Here is a 22245-nt window from a genome sequence, read left to right as displayed (position 1 = left end):
ACCTACCATTTACCACCCTTAATAAGGGTCTACTCTGTGCTCAAGGTGGAAATTGACAGAAAGTGGCTCAAAAAGAGATACCTGTACATCATGTGTGAAAAAGCAGAGAAAATGTATTTTTTGTGTCTCTGCTCCACACCCTAGATAAGTCATGATTTCAACAACATCATGGTTATCATGTCGGATTCATCCCCGACATCAGTAAAGGTTAATGTCAAGTTTATATTTTATTCACGTTTTTATAGAATCTGAATTGGATAGTCTAAGGATGTCATCTAGTATTTTAAGCCTTGAACTGAAACCCTCACTTTTGTATAGAGCTATGATGTCTTTTTATGCAATTCCTATTTGCAAGCTTTTTTAAGAATGGAATCACTCTTGTGCATGCTGAGATCCTTGGCTAGCTGGGTCACCATTTTAGGATCCTGCTATTGCAGTAGGATCAGTAGGCTCAGATCACAGCATTCTTCACCACTTGCATGAAGAGAACTGAAGTGAAGAATTTTTTTGTATTCTCACGTTAAGTGCATCCCACTGTGCAGTTTCATTCAGTTTCTCCTCAGTCTGAAAAGAACACTATAATGAAACCTTCTGCATTGTGATGGCAAATTCTCTACCATTGTGGTGGATGTCATCCACCAGTGCAGTGCAGTGGCTCTGTGGCTATGGATCTCTGCTGTGGCCGGAAGGTTGCTGGTTCGTATCCCGTGGCTGGCAGTGGAATTCTACTCTGTTGAGCTCCTGAGCAAGGCCCTTAACCCCAACTGCTCCAGGGATGCTGTGTAAATGTGCTTTGATCCCAATCTTCTCTCCCTGTCTGTGTACCTCATGGAGAGCAAGCTGGGGTATGTGAAAAGACAAATTCCTAATACAAGAAATTGTATATGGCCAATAAAGTGATCTTATCTTATTAATTAAACATTAAGATCTGGAATTTATTTTTCTCTCATTAAAACAGCCAAACCTAGACTACATCCTGCTAAGTAATTCTAACAGCTGATCTGTGATATTGCCTTTTTTGGTAAAGGTTCTAGAACATGCTGTTGACCTTCAGTTAAGGTAATATGAACCTTTGGAGTGTGGGTACACAACGATACAACTATTGAAACAGGCATTGGAAGCTTATGAGTGATTTACAGATAACTGCGGTCTCCTCATGTTTCATCCATTCTTGTCAATGCTGATATTGTTGATCATGCAATCTATATTACAGAAGGTTGTGGGTTCGGAAATTGTTTTGTCATGGTTAAATCACATCTGATTGAAAACAGTTTGTTCAAATTGAATATGGCTTTTCTTAAAAAAACAAACGTGGTCACATTTAATATCCTAACGAGATTGTTCTTGGTCCTGTTATTTTTTTGTATCTATATGTTATTATTGTGTCATATTTTTCATAATATGGCATAAGTTCTCATTTCTATGCTTATACTGTAACACCCCGAATTATAGTATGTTTGGATTTTCAAATGTTTTGAAACCTGGCATTAAAAAAAAACAAAAATGTATGTGATATAAGGCCACTGTATGTTTCTAGATCTGTCAATTTGCTAGGCGAATCCTGGGCTCTGTCAGGCACTTCGATAAGTTGAATCTTTATATCTCTAAAAATATCTTCAGTGCATCTCACAAGTGTCATTAGAAAAAGAAACAGCTTTAAGCAAGTGGAGTTGCAAATTTTTTCCCATGCATACGACACATTGTACAGTAACTGCAGCTGGGGATATAGCATTCTTTCTGTAGTGTGTCTTTTCAGATTTATCTGTGAAGTACGGAACTGCATAGGGTTATTGAGATGCTTTTGTAGGTATTCATTCATTACATTCATAGGTCCATTCATTATATCTTCTTGTCCATTGTCTTCCTGGTCTCCAAAAAAAACTCATCTGGCTTGTCAGAATGTGTAGCATGTTTAGTGAGTAAATTCCTCTTTAGCTATAGGAGATTAATGCAGTCTTGAGTTGGTAACTAGAAACATAAGATAAAACATACTGATTAATTTTGTTGTAATAGTGTCTTGAACTTTCTGTGTCAAGACCATACCTTTCCACTTCAGTGCAGTGGCCTGTGTTTTAAAGACGTGATCAGAAGTTGATGCACTATTCATACCTCTTTGTTTCTTCAGGCATTTTATTAACTTTTACTTTAATGAGCCACTGATCCATTTCATTAAAATGTCAAGCAAACTCTATAATACATATGTATGAGTGTGGCTGATGCTTTTATGTAGATACAGTATCTTACACCAAGTAGTGCAGAGACCTAAATGATGGTACAATGTACAAACATAAATCTGTCAAATATTGTACATACGGTAGCACTATCTACAGCCTTAATGCATTCGGTTTTAATTTGATTATTCTAATATACTTTTTTTCCTCATAAAAACATTATACGATGATTCACAGAGCAGTTGTTATTCAATGTAGAAACCTTTACTGGTGAGTCTAAACAGTCACAAAGAAAATGATTCTTAAACTCTGACTAAAAAATCTTGAGTGATCTTGTCTGTGCTTTCCTGTTCAAAGCTTGTTTTAAACTAAATGGTTAAAAATGTTGAACAATTTCATGTAAAACATGAAAGTAAAATTTAGCAACTGGAAAAATATGTCATGTGTCTATATAGATGCATTTAAACTGTAGTAATTTTCAATCCTTCTACATTCAGTGAGCTTTTTAAATAACATTTATTTTAAGGTGACTTATTCGGTAAGTAACATTATAAATACTTCTTCATTACTTCTTTTTTTATTTGATTATTACAGGCTGCATTGTTTATTTACTGAATGTTAAGGTAATTTTTCTTAAGACTAATATTTTGTATTTTTTCCACAATAATCTTGCTTCACGGCTTTATAGACTTTAAATTTTATACACAAAACACAGGATACAGAAAAGATAAATATCTTGCTGATTTATTATGTGTACTAAAATGTAGCAAGTGTAAGACGATGGATGATGAACAATGGCTGAAAAAACTGAAGGAAATGTTCAGCTGTCTGTGTTTCTGACAAGTGATTCTATTAAGTCCTGCGTGCAACAAGCTTGCACACTGTACATTGTAACACTGTATATTGCAACACCCCATCACGGTTGCTGGTTTCTTAAGAAGCACATTAAAATGCTTCTTATTCACAAATTAACATTTAGGAAATTGTATTCTAAAGTAAAAAGTTCTATAAATTATTTAGATGTGTTAAATCAAGTTTAAAAAGTGCATGATGTTCATCTATGTAGACTCAGGTGCTCTATCTCTGTCACACCCTCTGCAGCCAGAGGGCGCTCCTACTCTGTCCTGTCTCTTGTTTCCGGTGCTTTGCTGTCCTTCCGGAGTCTCTCTCTCTCTGGGGCTATATACTGTATGTCAGGGTCTTTCTTTTGCCTTCGCTCAGCATTGACGTTCAGATGTCCTGAAACCCACCTAGCACCTGGTCGCCCCACGTCCGCTACCTGAGGGCATAGGTTTCTATACGGCATTTCCTTAACAGCTGAGCCCGGGCTTACTCCCATCTTGCCGCTACGCACAGGGTCTCTTACGCTCTCCTCCCATTCTACGGTTCATCCCTTCCGACATCCGTGACAGAATGCTGAGCCCTTTTCAACCCTGCCTCTCCTATCCTTATCGCTTGATATCACTCCGGTCTTCCGTGCCTGTGAGTGGATCTTGTGCCTGGCTTTCCTCGGGTAGATCAGGTAGATCACTCCGATATCAGTGATAGGATGTTAAGCTTTTTTCCTCTCCCTTTCCAATTGCTGGATATCACTCCGGTCATCCGTGTCTGTGAGCAGGTCCTGTGTCTGGCTTTCCTCGGGTTGTCCACACCAATATCAGCGTTAGTCTGTTTAGCTTTTTGCCGTTCCTCCATTCTTTTCGCTGGATATCTCTCTGGACATCTGTGCCTATGAGTGGACTACGGTCTGGTTATCCGTTTTTTTTCTTGGTGTTTTGATTTTTCACTTCCTGGTTTCCCCTTCCATCTGGTCCCCCTGTCCCGTGTGTCTTGGAACTTTTGGTTCCTATTTGTTTTTTGTAGTTTGTTACCCTGTTCTCCAAGTTTGTTTGTTGTGGTTTGTGCTTGTGTACATGTCTTTTTTGTTTAAAGCCTCCGGAGCGCTACTCTACTCCCCTTCCTCTACCCAATAAAGGTTTTTATCTTGGAAGAGGGGGCAGCTCTTAGCCGTGAACTCCCGGAGGTTTCCTTTCAGTTAAATGAGGTTTTTTCTCCCCCCAGTGCTGTGCAGCTCATTTGTTTTTTGGGCGTCAGGAGTCACCCGTGAAGGGGGGGTACTGTCATGCCCTCTACAGCTAGAGGGTGCTCCTACTCTGTCATCCCTAGTTTCCTTGTGTTTGCTTTTCCTTCCAGTGTGTCTTTGTGTGGGGCTATTTTATTTCCAGGTCACACTTTCCTCCCTCAGCATTGAGGGATCGGATGTCTTGAGACCCGCCTAGCACCAGGTCGTCTCCTCTGCAGCCTGAGGGCATAGGTTTCTACCCGACATCGCCTGACCTCCTGAGCCTGGGCTAACCCTCATTTTGCTACTACGCATAGAGTCCTTTTTGCTCTCCTCCCCATTCCACAGCATGCCCTTTCCGACACCAGTGACAGACGATATACACAGTTTTATTTTTCCTGTGTATTACAGGAAGTGGAAATGAAAAACAGGAGCTAAGGGAGTTATCACATTTTTTATTTTTGAAAGGAGGAATGCTGGGGGCAGCTAAAGTTTATAAATTGGTTTTGTTTTAAACAATGGAACTTATGAAACATTATTATGTTTCCTGTCGTGCAGTGGGTATCTAAGTGTTTTTATTAGTGACAAGTTGTAAAGTAAAAACATTTGGTTACATTTATATTATATTGGGTACTTTGATGAAACTATGTGGTATTTATGAATGTGTAAGAGTATATATTTTTATGAATGTTGAAAAGAACATAATGAATAGATATTTGTGACATTTCGATTTTTAATTTAATAAAGGAACTTTGTCTTCAAGTTTCTTCACATGTACTGTGGGGATTGGTTTCTATTATAACAATTATAAAGCTGTGGTCCACATAAGAGTGTATGAACAAAATTAACTAGGCTGCATGTGGGTAACAATGTTGGGGCCCAGAATGTACTGTAGTCATCAAAGAGTCTACTCAGACATGCTGGCTGGAACTGCTCTATATAATCTGCAGCTCACTAGATAGAAAATGCAAAACAGCTGCAAATATATAGCACAGTAGTATGTTTTAAAATGTGGAGGTGGACAGTAAATGATGAGGTGGACGAAAAAGATTAAATAACGAGTTTTTTGAGGGAATGTTGTGTAAGACTTAGGTGCTTATTTCACTGTTAAGAATAATGTAGTACAACACTCGAGAGGATCAATTCGAATTTCAAGGAATCATGGAATAAAGGTATAATTAAGGTTACAGGGAAACCTCTTATTACTAATTTGAATAAAGAAGACACTACATACTTTACCAACAGTATATGTTTTTGACAGTTAATGTTTTTCAATATACAGTATCAGTCAAACCCCATGACAACTGCATTATCATTATGTTTTAATACTGGGGTATGTGAACAGAAATACTGATTTTTCTGGATCAGGTTGCCATTAGTTTTGTTCAAAAAGTCTTTAGTACAGTTTGCTTTATCAAAGAATCATGGATACATGTGTTCCATATGCAGTGACTAACCATAATTTAAAACATTTTTAATTATATACTGAGAAACTGCACATTTTAAGAATTCATTCATAACAAATCCAGACAATCATGAAAATAACACAACATGTTAATTCTATTTTCATATACTTAAATGTTTCGCTTTTGGAAAAAAAATAGTTGTTCTGCCTCGTTTTTTAAATTATGTCATTAAACTGAAGATATTTTCTTACTGCTCAATTTTACAAATAAAACTTTTTTTTATCAATCATTGGAGTAAATATTTACAATAACAATATATTGCAGATAACAAAATATGAATATGGTACATGGTAAAAGATAATGCAATGGCACCATTCAGCAATTGGCTAATATTTTTTTATTTCTGCAAATCATACATACACTATAAAAATGCAATTTCTGAACAACATTTGTACCGAAAAATACTAATAATGAGATAATGATTTTCCTTGTTTAAATGCAAACAAAAAAACAATAAAATAAAGAAAGACTCCATTGTTGTAAAAGCCAGTTGTACAAATTACTGTACACAAGCTGAATCATTCAAACGGGCACACAAGAACTATAAGCACCCAATTACTGGAGTTCCCATGATTATGAAATTGACTACATGCTGGTAAAATTAAAAACAATTACAATAATGTCCTATATATAAATAGCTGTTTTATGCAATATAAGAACTGTATAATGCAGATTATGTACTCAGAACCAAATTAATAGGAAAACATTTCCAGTCATAGCAATTGAACAGCTTGTGTGCTTTTCTACAGCCTAACATCTAGTCTCATAAAGCATGCTGTCTTCTTTCTATTCCTATATCTTCAAAAGGCACCTTACAGCCTCTACTTATGGAACTAAGAATACATAGATTGAAAAAGCTATGTTTATACAACTAAACAAAGGGATTACGTGTATTCATGTGTGCATTTGTGTTTACTGGAACCTAGATAAGTTTCACATTTTAATCATAAAATGATTTAGTATGTTAGGAAAAGTGACAGCTAAACTTTAAAAGAAATTTAGTAAAAGAAATTTAAAAGTGAGTCAAAATTATATTTCGTGAGTAATAAAACTCTAAGTACCGTGATTAAAAAAAATCTATAAATGCCTAATTTTGAATCATTTATATTGATAAATTTAGGACTGATAAAAATGAGAAAAAGACATTGTCATTATTGAACTATGTATGAGTAATGATCACAAGCACACACTCACACATACTACTTGTACATCTGTATATATGGGATATTTGAATATCATTTAGCTCTGACAATTTTACAAGACTACAAAATCAGAAGTGTAAAGAGACTCAATTTTGCTTTGCATATAAGAAGCAGCTACAGACAGATTTCTTTCAACAGTTCTGCTTTCTAATGTTGTGAAACAGCTAATTAATATACATATCTCATTATTCACAGCAACTTCTGATTGCTCTTAAAAACAACTTAAACCTGAAAGGTATTCTTTGTAAGATCCATGTATCTGGAATACAGTATGTCTACAAATGCAGAACCATACCAAGACATTGGGTGCTGTTCTATAGAAAGTAAAACAGAAAATTTGTGTCAAGTTATAACTGCCGTTATAACTGATATGTCTGAAAAGACATTTTTGTACATAAGTTTTAGATTTAGTGATAGCCACAACACATGGTACAGTACATCTTAAAACTTATCAACACAATATAAGCCTTTGTAACTTAAAACATATACCTGCCATGCTAAGCAGCTTCAAAATGAAGGAATCACCTCTGCTCTCCTATTAGTTATAGAGAGTATCAAGGTTGCATTTCCTCATTGAGTATTATGTATTACACAGCAACTCATGAGCAATGTCTGATGAGGGAGAACATTCTTTTCAACTTGTAAGTTCATTCGACAAGTTGTATTGTTATGTAAATATATATCAGAAGAAAAATACAGTTCATAATTGGATATATTTTAAGACAAAAATATTTAATCTCGATACCTCTTTAAAAATGTCTTTCTAAACTGTAAATGTAATTTCTATAGAAAACAACACTACAGTACACAGAATTCCACATAAAGTTTGTGGATGAAAAAACAACATTTTTTACTTATAGTGGAATCGCCTGCAGTATATTGGTCATAATAATCAGTTACTGAAGGATTTCATACTGCCTCCACTGAAGTACATCGTTCGCCTTCTGTGTTGATTTTTGTAGTTGTATTAACAATACACAATACATTTTTCTTCGTAATATCCACTTAACTACCCCCCCCCATTTTGTGGATATAGCACATGAATAGTCTTAACTGTTTTTTAAGACTTATTTTAATTATAGTAATAAGTGGTTTGTTCCGCTATAATACAAGAACTTAAACAGATAAAGCAGAGAAAACTAGATACAGGTCTTGGAACATAGTAACGTAAGTAAGGATAATAATAACATTAATTTGTCACAGGGAAAAAAACATGGGCCCAGACAAAAAATTGAAAAAAAAATCTCTATCGCGTTTTCAGAAAAAATATCTTCTACATGTATTGTAAACACGGAGTCTGTGTAATTATGCAGCTCTTCAAGTGAAAGTGTTTTCACTTTTATTTTTGAGTGCCATCTCAAGTATGTCTTCTTGATTTGGTTATGTTAATTTTATGCAGAAGGTGCTCTTACAGCACGACTTCTTGTAGGAATCGAATTTGGAAAAAGGACAGGGAATATCAGAGTGTCAATGGAAAAGTTAAATAATACAAAGTATACATGTTGATTGCAATCTTTGTGATGTTAGTATGGTAAGTAATCTGAAAGGGACTTTTGCCTTAGAAACGTGCAATTTGAACAAAAAACAAGCTTGGAAAGGGTTAGGACTATGATATGTATCCTTCTTCATCGTCTTCGTCATCTCCCTCATCTTCATCATCATCAACAATTTCATCTTCATCGTTTAGTATGTCTACCTCCCCATCTTCGTCATCAGACAGTTCATGGAAATGTCCACTGCCAAAGTCACCAGAAGCATCCACGTCAACCCCTACAGAAGTATGGCAAAGCAAGAATAAGTTTATTAAACATGAAATACAGTCATCAGTCAGTTGTGCACCATCCAGCCGAACTCTATTTTAAAAACTTATAAACCAGTCAATATAATCCGTCTAACCTTACAGGAAGAAACAGGAGAAACTGCTGATCAGTGTTACTGTAGTGAAAATCATATAATTCAGCAAGTCATGTAACAAATGAAAGGTTAATCAATGTAAAGGAATATAAATGAATACTTTTATATAGGTTATTTGTGGAATGAAAGCTTATTATTGAATTCAAATTAATCAAATTAATACTAATTTTGTATAGTTCATTTGGCAGTTTTGTGTTTCTGTTTCTACACTTTAATTTAGATCATATTAAAAATCAAGTGTGGTACAGTGGCACAGTGGTTAGGTTTGCTGCTTTGCTGAGCTGGGGTCCTGGGTTCAATTCTGGACCTGGGGTGTTGTCTGCATGGAGTATATATGTTCTTCCTGTCTTTGTGTGGGTCTCCCCCAGGTGCTCCATTTTCCTCCCACAGGCCAAAAGTCAATTGACTATTCATAATGTCATAGTTTTAATAAGTTAATTTAATATTTGGCCCTGGTGTGAGTGTGTGCATGTCTGTTTATGTGTGTGCCCCATGGTGGACTGGTATCTCATCCAGGATGTACCTTGCCTTGCACCTGTTGTTTCCTGGGATAGTCTGTATTGGATAAAGTGGTTATAAAAGGAATGGATGGATTAAAAAACAAATCCAATCATCTTCAGTAGATTCCAATCATTTCAACTTTCATTTCTATGAAGTATTTCAAACTTCATAGAAATGTACCCAAAAAGACCTGCACCTATATTTGCTGCTGAAGGTGCTTTCTCCGAATATTGTGTTCCAGGCTTTGAATGCTTATGCAATCAACAAATTTAATCTTTATCTCTTTAATTTTTCCTGACTTTTATTGTAACATATCCTACCCTTAGAGGTCTAAAGCATTCAGGTTTTGATTCAAATACTAATGTAAAATACTCATAATTTAGTAATTTCACAAAGAGACACATCATATTAAGGGCAAAGATCTGTATATCATACCCACGTATTGAACATGTTTTAAAATATGTACATACCACAGTCTAAAGGTCCATGTGTTCTGGATCCAACTATTTCATTTCCATATCTATCGACACACCAGCACTGACCAATACTTCCATGACACTGAGTAGATGTATAGTATCCATCTTCATCACAGGAAGGTATGTACAACCCTAGGGATACATTTTTGTAGTCTTTTATTATGTTACAATGCAGAGACTAGCTTAATGTACTAGCAAAATATGTTATATATACAAAATATATAAAATACTATACAGTACATGTAATATTTACAGTATTTACATTCTGTGAATTAAAATATATTAGCAGCGCTATATTCTAAGTGCATAACTGACTGAGCACTAAGCATTGGTGACATCTGCACCTTACCCAATGTTAGTGATTTAAGTGTTTTCACAGTAAAAGTCACATATTGCCTACATTTTGTAAAGTGGTATGGAGCTCATGGAAAGCATGTTATATGCTATGCAGTTCCAATAGGATGGAGAAGTACAGTTGATGTACCTTTACAGTAACAGTAATCTAAACTGATAAATAATTATTCAGTAGTTGGGTTAGATCCTAATAAATGCAAGAGAGAGATGAGATATGCAGATATATTAGGCGTCGTTTGTATGACCTGTTCAGACCCCCAAAAAGGAAACCCCAAAAAATACAGACGCCGCATTCGGCTGTGGTTCTGCTGGAACCAAGTAAAAGTTTTGGTCAAACTACATGCATACTGCATGCATGCATACATAACAAATGACAGGACAAGCACAACGCAAGTTGTTTGTGCTTGTATGAGCAAGTGGATTCGGTTTTGATGTTCTAGAAGCACGTATGCTGCAGGTGCCAAAACGTGAGACACCAAAAGGGTGGCAGAATTAGCTGCTAGCAACAGCAGAGGGACCGGCTAGGTTGGTGAGTGTGGGAAACCAACTGCTAGGCCCATGGCCGAGAGGAAAACAAAAACTCTCCGTGGGAGAAAATATATCTCTGGAGATTCTGGCCCAATGATTGCCTCCCTATAGGCACGCTAGGTGCATTAGATTATGGATACTGGTTTTTCACTCAGTCTGGAGTTTTGTGTCTGGGGAGACTGCACTGACCTAGAAGGAGCAACATGGAGATACCCTTGTAGAAGTGGAAGGTGGAGGTGAGCGGGGTTTTTGTTGCCTTTCCAGTTTCCATCTATATAAGTGAGTTACGACAATGTCGTCATGTTTATACTGGTTAACATGGTGACTTGCCAAGCTTGGAGGGAGGCAGTAAGAGGGGTGGTCAGAATGTAGCTGTACTATCTAGATTTAGATTGGAACTCTGTGTGTGTCGCGGCGTAAAGCACTGACTGGAGACTAGAAGAGCTTCTGGTCCTGATGGAGGACGATGAAGAAGAGAGTTGATTGATACTTGCTGAATTTAGTTACGAACTAATTTCTAGATGAATCCCCCCAAAAAGATGGAATTTGTGGTATATATGTGGCTAGAGGCATGGGAGGGAGAAGAGTCAAAGGCCCACCAGCCAAAAGGAGGTGGAGGGGGGGGTAAATGGGTGTGAAACCCATCGCTTTAGCTCCCTAGGGACAACTAGAGACAGCATAGGCGTGAATGAGGAACCCTGTGTTTGGTGCAGGCTGACTCCATGGGCTTGCACCCGTGGGGAGGAGTGGGAGGCAGCAATTGGTGGCTTCTGTAGTGGATAGTGAAAATAATGATTGGGGAGAGACAAAACCACATATATACGGAGGGTGGACATAATAATGAGAACACCAATGAAACTATAAAGGAGTTGGGGTGTCCATTGTTTTCAGAACAGCTTAAATTCTTCTTGGAATACTGTTATCCTCTGCAAGTTTTGAACAGATTCAAGTGGGATACTGAACCAATCTTCAAGAAGGAATGCCGCAGGTTTTTGAGAGATGAAAGAGGTCGAAACCTGCATCACACTGAACATTCTAGATCTTCCCATAAAGTTTCAACAGTGTTTAGATCAGGTGATTGGGGAGGCATAATAAGTATTGTCCTTATCTGTCAGGGAGGTTTGACTTGAGACCGCTGTACCTCTTTCCTAATGCTGTTTACCCTTGTTTGTCGTATGTCATTATGATTTTCGACACTGCTCCCTTTGACACTTTAAATAATTTTGCTATTTCAATGACTGATGCACCTTCAATTCGGGCACCAACTATTCAACCTCATTCAAAATCTGTTAGATCTCACATATTAAAGTGTTGATTTTAAGATGCATTTTGTAGAGGAGCTTATTGGTAATTAGTATTAAAATTAATATGAAACACATGTAAGAATCCTTTTTGAGTGTGATTTAGTTATCAGTTATTTTGTGTATTTCTATTATTTAGCATGAGACACACCTGTCTGTGATGAAACGAGATGCACATTGCTCGTACGAGAGAGATGTGCTACAGGAAGTCCGGGGTGCAAGATGTTTATATGCATTCAAGCAAAAGTGTGAGGGATAGGATTTAATCTTCCTCCTGAATTTCTGTTATGACTTTGTAACAATTCCATATTGCAAATAGATAAGAGATAAAATAGAGAAATTATTGGTGGTTTGAGATTTGTGATGTTTAAAAAAATATTCAAACCATTTTATTCAAGGTTTTTTAATATCTGTATCTCTAAATAATTACAGTCCACTGAGATATAGATGATCACATATGTGAACTTTCGGTCCATTTTTAAATTCTACCATAAACTTTCATACATCCAAATAACCCTTTTGTTTTAGATAAACAGAAAAAAAATGGAAAATTGTATGAAACATAAACTAAGCAAAACATCATAAAGGACAAAAATAACATTTCAGGCATTATAACTTTGATTCATCTATATTAATTTAAGCAGTTTTAATTGCTTTACTGAAAATTTAAATATAATTCCTTGCAATTTCACACAATTGCAAAGTAGTCTGTAGAAGCATGTTTATGCATTTAAGTATTTATTTGGATAGATGACATACTTTGATATATTGGAATTGTACTGAAAATGTTTTTCTTTTCAAGAAACAGTGTAGCTTCTCTGTATTGTAATTTGGAAAAATGAATTAATGTCCAATGAAACAACACATTTTCTAGTTCTCCAATCAATTGTTATAAACCAAACCTTTTTTTAAATGATTGAAAAATGAGGTGTGGGTGGCAATGCAAATCTATTTCCCTTTATAAAGTAACCATCTTTGCAGTGTTCCGACATTCAAGAATACAAAAGAGCTGTCATTAATTCACTTTTAATTCCTGATATTTTGATTCCCATTACCCCGTTTTCCATCAGGTATTGGGTCTAATGCTGTTTGATCCTTTTTAAAATAAGCTCTCCTTGGATGCTGTCCCCATGAACTGTGTGGGCAGCACATCTATGGAATTCATTTCTCAAGATGTCAAAGTGTGTAAGTGGCATTTCACAGCTCGGTAGACTATTTCTATAGACCTCATCAGGTTTAACAGTGATTTAGCTTAGTACAGTATAAAAGTGAGTTTCCATACGCAAACAGAAATCTACAATTATGTGACAATCCTTTTCACTGCAGTTGCAGAAAATTCGGTAATGACTATCTCACTTTCATACAGTGCTCCTATTTTACATATTCTTTCTAACGCAGCCCCTTGAACCTTAATTCTGTCACTGTCTATTTTATTGGAAAGACTCGAGTGAAAATGTTTTCCCTCTTTAATTAAGCTTTGGATTTGAATTTATCATTACATTTTTTAATTCCACGGGTGATTAAAACAGATGTGTATTAGTATGTTATTTTACATACTTGAAAGGATGAGTGAACGTTTCTTACATATGACCAAAGTAAAACTGACTATAGACTCAGTATGTATTAATGTATTACAATGTATTAATGTAATACTAAATGTATCAATATATTGATCAATACATTTTCATATCAAAGGCTAATATACACTAGCTCCTTTCTGATACTTTTTTATGCTTCTGACGTCTGTCTGGTAGTGTCACACTCATGTAATCAATGCTGCAATCTACACTTGCAGCATGTGTAGCACAAAAAAACATGAGGCTCTGCATCCTGTTCTATGCTTCAAGTCTATTTGTGTGCTTCTGTTTGTGTTAACTAAACCATAAAAACACATAAGTGAGCTTTAAGAATGCAGTGCAACTATTTTTGCATCATACAATCACAATATGGTGCCCCAATGGCCCACTATCCCACCAGATATTACAGGATGCATGTAGGGCTACTGGACATTTCAAATGTCACTAGTTTCTCTGTGCTGTCAGACCTCTGTGACTTAAGCAAATGATTTCATGCAGAAAAAACATTTGTCAGTACTTGTTTGGTTTCTGTGAAAAGTTTTGCTCAAGGTTCATTTTAAAACAGACTATGTGAAGTTTATTTGTTGAGCTAGAAAAGTACAAAGCACTCTAGAAGGATCATTCCTTCATACAATCTCATCACAAAAAAACATGGTCTGGAAAGCCATTTCATCTGCTGGCAGTGCACAGCATGAGTACTATATGGTACTGTAACAGACTGCATGATAGTAATATCACAAATTCAATATGTAATTTAATTAATCAGCATGATCTTCTGTAAAGAAACAGGTAAAAGTTTATTCCATGCTAAAAGGAAAAGAAAAGAGACAACAGTTTTGGCGGTGGAGCCTTCTTCAGGTGTTTTCAGCAACGCTTTGGTACAGTGGTAAAGTGTGCACCTCTCACCCAGAAGGTCCTGTATTCAATTCCTGGTCAGGACAATCTGATGCATACTTATTGAATATGTTCTTTGGTTATAGAGTTTCATTGGTATCCATGATGTTTAAATCAGTTGACAGGTAAATGGCAAAGAAATTGAGTAACCTGAGTAATTAGCAAAATTGGAGTGAACAGGTTACATTTTAGAGATGTATCAGCTGCATAAAAACTGCAAACAGTATAGATTCACTATAAGAACTCAGTCCTTAGTTTCACTTTTCTGCATCTTAAATATTTTACAAAACATCTCTAAAGTGAATTAATCATGGTGCTTTTTGCATGCTTAGCTTTTGCTAGATTTCCTTTCTTGGTTTATGCTGATTTAGTTTCATTTATTATTTTATTAAACTACAGTATGTGTTACTGGACAATGAATAAACTGTGGAATACTGGGATACTAGTAATAAACATTGTTGGGCACCAAGAATTCTCGCACACCATTGTCTCGCCAAGCTCTAGTGTAACAAAACCATAGCAAAGCAGAGCAAATGCAAGGCACACCACAGTAAAAGTATGATAGTATAAAGGCAAACCTTCATTATAGATATCTAATAATTTATCTAATAAAAAAATCATTTTCGATCCACTTCTCCTGCTGCGTCATATGATATTTCAATTAAATGATATTTTTAGGTAATATGAGTAATGCAGGTTTTACATTTATAAAAACAGAATGCATTTACAAAATCTCACTTTACTTCAGCAAAAGGCAAAGGTGTAAACATAAATAATACAAGAGTATATGCAATATAAAGCCGAATAGGTAGAGTACAAAGGAAAAATGACATTGTGTACAAAATTAATCCAAATAATAAATGCATAAAAGGTACATAACAAAACAAAGCAAACACATTTCCAATTAGAATAATTTTAAAATAACACAATGGCTGGACTGACTTCATTTGTAATGTCAATTTCTATTTCAAAACTCTCTTGCAATTTGTGATCCAAACAAAGAAACAAATAATTTCCCATTAAAAATTATTTTAAAAATTAAAAATTAAAGATAAATGAGAACAAATAAAGAATAGTTTTAAGTAATGTAAAGCTGTTGCAATCACTTCATTTAGCTTTGTTTTTCCTATTTTCCTTAACCAAAATTACATATACTTGCAATACCGACACCAATGTATGCCTTACCTAGGAATTTCTTTCCAGCTTGCTGTCTTTGAATGCTGGAGAGTTCCGTCTGACATGGGGGGTCTGTAAAAGGTATTTAAAACATTACATGAAATGCATTCCCATCATAAAAATAACTGAAAAATTGAAAACTAATATTCTTAACATTTGTATTGTTTGCATGTGATTTATTGTATTATAGTCATATTGTAATATTCAAAGTAATGTTTTGCTTTACAGTCAAGCAATTTCTATTAATCAAATTAATACAAATATATTGTACTTATTTTTATACATTTTGAGTAATTCCGTACATACAGTATATTTGGGATATTAGAAAAAAATGTTGTGTTGAAACCAACTATTTAATTTGAGATCACATTATGTTTAACTTCTTTTTTTCTGTGTAGTTTGCTTTATTGTCATGCTGCATATTGAAACATAATCTAATACATATGGAATCATACTCTCCCACAATAGCAGACAAAAGGTTTTGGTTAACTTCAGAAGTAATTATATTGCTGCCATCATTAATTACATCATCAATCAAGACAAGAATGCCAGTGTTTTAGAGCTAATCCATCCTTTCTCAAAAGTACATGTATAACCTTATACCTTGTACATTACACATTTATACTTGCTTGCCTCATCTTTGTATCTCACCTGCTCTTTCTATTCTTGGTGCTGATGAGAGTTTTACATCTTGTGGTATAACCACAGCTCCTAATTTTGCAGTCTTTGTCTTTTGTGAATGATGGATTTTGATACCTTAACCTCTAAATTCTGGAGGCTGTTAGGGATTTTGCCAAGTTATTTTAGAATTTTCCTTGACAGCTGTGATAATTGTTCTGTAATCAACTGCAGATGTGTTTCTTGGCCGACCCAGTCTTTGCTGATTGGTAATTATACCTGCGGTTTCAATCTTCTTCAATGTATTTCAAATAATTTATTTTTAGTATGCCGAATGTGTTATGGTATAGTCCTTTTTGAGTTTTTCTTTCTTTGAGCAGAAAGGTAGTTTTGTTTTCATTATGGTTTCGAACTACAGACATTACAAAATGCTGAAGTCAAAGTGAAACAGGATGACAGGATGTTTACTTTTATAAGAGCCTAATTAACTGACAGCAAACATTTGATCAACACGAGACACCTGTGACCCACTTGTCCGAATACTTTTGCTGCTTTAAAATAAGAGATGCAACACTATCATTTTTTTAAATTGACCCATTTGTTTTTAATTGCACAAGGAGCCCCACTTATTAGTCAAGCTTTTTATTAAAAATGATTTCAGTCGTTTGTTTAGATCCAAATGAAAGTGAGAGAAGGAGGAATAAGTATAAAGTATATGGCAAAGCTTGCCTGCCTAAGATAATGGCAGCCTATCTGAAGCTGAAAAGGTGGAAACGACTTTTAAACTGGAAACTCAATTGGGGTGAATGATGGTGTAAATATTTCTAACGTCCCAAAGGGGTATCGAAATTGGATGACATAACTGTAAGAGTATTTGAAATAAGAGAAAAACATTATTTGGAGCTTCTGTACTTTGTTGGGTTGAAATTACTGACTTGTACAGTTAAGATAGTAAGATAGTACTGAATCCCTTTTAATTAAGGTGTGATAAAATGGACTTAGCAGGAGGGACTGAAAGATTCAGGGAGTGCACCCTACAGTGATGCATGAACGTAAAACCACAAGTGAAAAGCCGACAAATAGGACCCCAGTATTTGGCAGCTCCTGGAAGATGCTGTCGATCCCCCATGGTGGAGAAGCAAGCCGGCAAGACTGCTACAGATATTTGAAAAACATGGGACTGGCAAAGCTAAAGTGAAGTCTGGAATGACAGACTGGAGGATGTCCCATTCTTTACATTGATCAGGAAGTGTGGTGCTTAAGATAACCTTGTACTAAAGCATATGGAATTTGTTAGAGGACAATGATAAGGGAGAACTAACTCAATAATCGGGAATGAGATAGTTGAATGTTTGTTCTGTGTTACCCTAAATATACTTTTCTGGAGGACCGATAGATTGGACTAATGTAGTGAGTTGAGTGTTTCGTCCTAAGGTTTTAAACAAGTATAGCGAGAGTGATGACTGTGTTGTGAAAAAGGTAGCTTTAGTGAGGGAATGGAGTATCTGGCTTGGAGGAGATGTGCAGGCATATTAATCTGTTGGCTGCTTGTGACTACCGATGTGGCTGGAACAGGTATGTCAGGAAGAGTTCTTTCCGGACCCAATGTAGACGACACAATCCAAGGTAGAGTGTGGAAACACTGGGAAAAAAGGCATGCAGAAGACAGGAATGAAAACGGGGGTGTGTCCATGGAGTGCTGGTGGTCGGGGGAGGTGTGGCCGAGGCAAACAATCCAGATATGAGTCAACAAGGGAAATCCAAAATAGGGCACAAGTCCAAAGCCAGACGATCCATCCAAGACAGACAATTAAACCAGAACCGGGTCGCGACCGGTGGGGGGAACGGGAACAGGAACAGAAACTAAAACCTTAACGGCGCCAGGCGTATCCAGGTCCCAGACTCGCTTGGTGCGGAAACCAGAGCAGAGCCTGGAATAGTGTCAGCATCTGGCTTTTAAAGGGGGAACTGAAAAGGGGCTGGAACAGGGAGCAGGTGCGGGGGATGAATAACAAACAAGAAAGGGCTGGAGCGCCCTTTAGAGGAGGGGTTTGCGATCGTGACAAGGTAAGCATAGGGAACCACTTGCTAGGAGAATACAAGGAGATACAAGCTCTGAAATTCAACAAAATGCTTTACTAAGCACTGAGAGGCTGACAGTGTAGCAATATAAGACCAAAAATTGCAAGGAGTAGAATGGCTGAGAGAGACCAATGTCTTGGTAGAGCTGGTGAGGAAATTGTTCTTGTCCTAGTTTGTAGGAGGTGAACCCTGGTCAGATCTCCAAATCCTGCTGTGCTAGGAAAATGGTGAGCACAGAAAATTGAAACTGGAGCTGGTGAGCAGCAGTAGAAATGTGTAGAAACAACTAACATCTTGTATGAAGTTAAGGATGTTGGAAGGGACGAACCGTGGAGAGGCAGGAGAGCTGAAAAAGACCCATATGTGTAGCGGCGGAACAGGGGATTAGCCCGCGCTCAGCAGTTCAGGAGTCGTATAGAAACCAATGCCCTCAGGCAGCCGACGTGGGGCGACCTGGTGCTGGCAGGTCTCGGGACATCCGAACGTCAATGCTGAGCGAAGGTGAATGAGAGACCCGGAAATATATAGCCCCAGAGAGAGAGACACCGGAAGGACAGCAAATCACAGGAAACTAGGGACAGGACAGAGTAGGAGCGCCCTCTGGCTGCAGAGGGCGTGACAAAGGCATTGTATTCCTTTTAGCAACACAGGGCATGAGACAGCATACTCCAAATTGTGTGAGAGAGAACATTTTAGAACTGTCCTAAAATGTTTTGGAGAGCACTGTATGCATACACCATTTGTTTCACAGACAAAAAGTTTACAGTTTATTTCCCAGTAAATTAAGCTTGTTTAGACTATTTAATAATATCATTAACAAAATATTATTGTAAATCACGCCTTCTTACCTTGTTGTCTTTGGAAGCAAGAACACCATTCATTATTGGATATCAGACCATCTCTGTAAGTGTCACAGGAGTTGAAGAATGACTTGGTGCAATGTTCATTTTTGTCAAGATATAGACTTGCAAGCTCTGATTGATCCAGCAGAAGGTCAAAGTTTGTGTCCAGTCTGTTAAACATCCATCCTAGAGAGTCCTTGCAAATAGGTAAAATACTTGTATCAAAGCCTAAAAACAATAAAAAAAGTGTCACAGTTAATGCAAGGAATACTGAAAATATATAGGAAAACTAAGGTTCTGCCAGCAAAACACATTTTTACGTACCCTTTCATATATTAGATACAAACACGGTTAGTGGATACTCAGTCTTAGAAAATGTTTTAGGAGTTCTTTGCCAGCAGTTTATGATGATGATGATGATGATGATGATGATCATGATGATGTGATGGATAAAACCATAAAAAATACAAGATATGCTTTTTTATCATTTTAGGTTTTGATTTTTTACTGTCTTCTTTATCACAAACCAGTATTTTCTACGTTTTTCTCTTCCATAATGTTCCATAATTGTACTATACATGATATTGACTGGATTTAGTGATACAATGATTAATTCAAACTTGAAGTTGGAGGTCAGCTTGTCACAATTCTTCTTTTGACCTTCATACAATGCCAAATACATGTCCAGAACACCGTAAACATGAAATTAAAAAAACGGAGGACTTCGATCAAAGATGAAAACAGGAGCACCTGGTCTGATTTCAGGAACATCAGTGGTTCAATATTACCCAGGTCCTCAGAAGCAAAAATCCAACCAGCAAAATGAGTTCTAAAAGCTATAACTTATCCACATTGACATGTACCTCCCAGTTTTTACATTTACAAAGAAGATAATATGGAATTTCATAAAGCAAATACTAAATTGTACTGTAACTATACCAATCTGAAACATACTGTATCTGTAGAGCAGGCATACAACAGCTTTTCTGAAACCATTCATGAAGGAGTTTATACAGAAAACCCTCATGTCTACTGACTCACCTGTATTCAAATCCCATTTTGCAGTAAAAGCATCGTGATGCGGCATTTTAATGCTACACATAGAGCCAAATGAGAGAAAATATCAAAGGAGCCGAATTTAATTCTCTCCAAATTCACTCCAAGTGGAGTCAGTCACTTTTTTTTTTCCATCTCCTTGATACAAGATCACTGGTGTTTGGAAAGTGAGCTGGATCAGGGGAAGCAATTGAGTTGAATGTAGGTTCTATGTTTTGTACCGATGCAAAGATACTGGTTTTGTTTAAATGCCTTATTTTTCCTTCTTGTTTCGGCATTACTCAACAACAACAACATTCACATATTCCTGATAATCTGATGTTCCAAAGCCTTATTCTGCCCCAGATGTGTTATGATTTTACTACACCTTGGAATATAGCTCTTAGGCCAAAGCCACCAAATATTTTCATTTAGTTTTCTTAATAATATTAACCTGTATGATTATTTTAACTTTTTTACAGGGTTAGTCCAAGTGAAATGATGCAATGTTTTCTGACACCACAATGAACAGATAAAATGGAAAAGTAGAATTTATAGTAAGCACTAAAGTGTGACCTAGATTTACAGGTATTTGTTTTTTATTATCCCATTTTCTGATGGAAAACAAATGTCATTTTCAGCAATGCATGAATGGTTCTATAAATTCATAAAACATCAAAAAATTGCTTTGAAATTATGTAAGAGTTGCTAGATTAACCTGTGGATTTAAAGGTCTCTCATTTATGCTTATCCAGGTGTTTTGCCTGCAGAGAAAATCCGGAATCCCTCTTTTCTTATAGTTTAAACCTGAATGCACTTTATATAGCTACATTGCAAATCATAAATTAATGAAAAATATATCAACTGACATTTACGTAAACTTGATTACATATCAAATAGAATTTAATTACTGTATAAAGTGATATTCAATATATGAGTAATTAGCCAGGAACAATATGTACTGTATATAAACTGACATTTATGTAAACTGTTTCTTGGAATTGAAAGCCGAGGAGAAGACTAATTTATTAACTGCCTAATTTTATAATAGTGTTGGGGAGTATCTTGCTTAAATCTATTAGAGTAGCAAGCTACTTAAGTGATTTTAATTTAACTTTTCATATAAATTAGCTGCCATTTCCTGGACAAATTAGGAGCAGCTGCATTGCAACTGTTTTACAACCTAGATTGTCACAAAAGTTTAAATAAACTGATTCTACAGTATATATTTTTCTGCAGATGAATGTAAATCCTCCACATACAGTCCGACTATGATAATTTACCCTTTAAGATGTACTGAACATTTTTCCTGCTGTATGTGCAGAAGGCAACATTAAGTCAGCCAAACTCATTTTGGAAACTAACAAACTTGTAGGAATGTTTTCGCACCACTTAAGCAAGTTAACCACTAAACTGGTGAGGTACAGTACCATTTAAAACTCCAGTGGTTACATATCTGCCACAGTCCGCTATGATTTAGTTGTAAGGATTGTATTATTATCACCAATGACAAAACTTTTTCCAAAGAAATTTCTTTTTTCCAAATGGATGTCTTTTTTCACATTATCATGAAGTCTGCAACAGCTTTTAAAATCTTGGTTTGCCAAACTCAGTTCATTCAATAACTTGGAACAAAATGTATCAAGTCCCCACCACTGGAGTAGTTCTCCTGAACTAGCTGCAGAAAATCAACCATATGTTTTTCTGAGAAGCAGCCTGTGTAAGGAACAGAAAAGCAGGTGACACACAATTGTTCTAGGAGGTGATAAGTGGGTAGGAGCAGTACACAAATGTGGCCACAAACTTAAAATTGACTTGCAGGGAGGTAATTATTTTAACTATTCAAAATAATTTTAACATTATTTTAACATACTCCTCATCAAAACACCTACAGTATCTAATTTATTTAACACGCACACTTTCGGAGTCTCACTTATATGAGCCTTTATAGTAATAATAAGCTTTGCAGTATTTTGCACCAACTGTACTTTTACAGTCCAGATGTAAGTTGTCATTCAGAAGAACAACACCAAGATTGAAACAAAC

At 36.1% G+C, this 22245-nt stretch overlaps 1 protein-coding gene across 2 annotated transcripts in view; it reads right to left on the bottom strand.

Moving 5' to 3' along the window:
- Positions 1-6019: 6019 nt before the first annotated feature.
- The window catches only part of spock3 (SPARC (osteonectin), cwcv and kazal like domains proteoglycan 3), a 109316-nt gene continuing 93090 nt past the window's right edge, over positions 6020-22245 (bottom strand). For both annotated transcript variants that reach the window (XM_015344328.2, XM_006629212.3), the window contains 4 exons: positions 19171-19392; positions 15632-15694; positions 9787-9924; positions 6020-8671 (listed from right to left, as the gene is read on the bottom strand). In XM_015344328.2, the coding sequence (XP_015199814.1) occupies positions 8508-8671; positions 9787-9924; positions 15632-15694; positions 19171-19392 (587 nt within the window). In that variant the 3' untranslated portion in view covers positions 6020-8507. The remainder of the gene's footprint in view (positions 8672-9786; positions 9925-15631; positions 15695-19170; positions 19393-22245) is intronic.

The sequence above is a fragment of the Lepisosteus oculatus genome, chromosome 1 (assembly GCF_040954835.1).
Source record: "Lepisosteus oculatus isolate fLepOcu1 chromosome 1, fLepOcu1.hap2, whole genome shotgun sequence".
In the NCBI taxonomy this organism is placed as follows: domain Eukaryota; kingdom Metazoa; phylum Chordata; class Actinopteri; order Semionotiformes; family Lepisosteidae; genus Lepisosteus; species Lepisosteus oculatus.
This window is presented reverse-complemented; position numbering and strand designations above follow the sequence as displayed.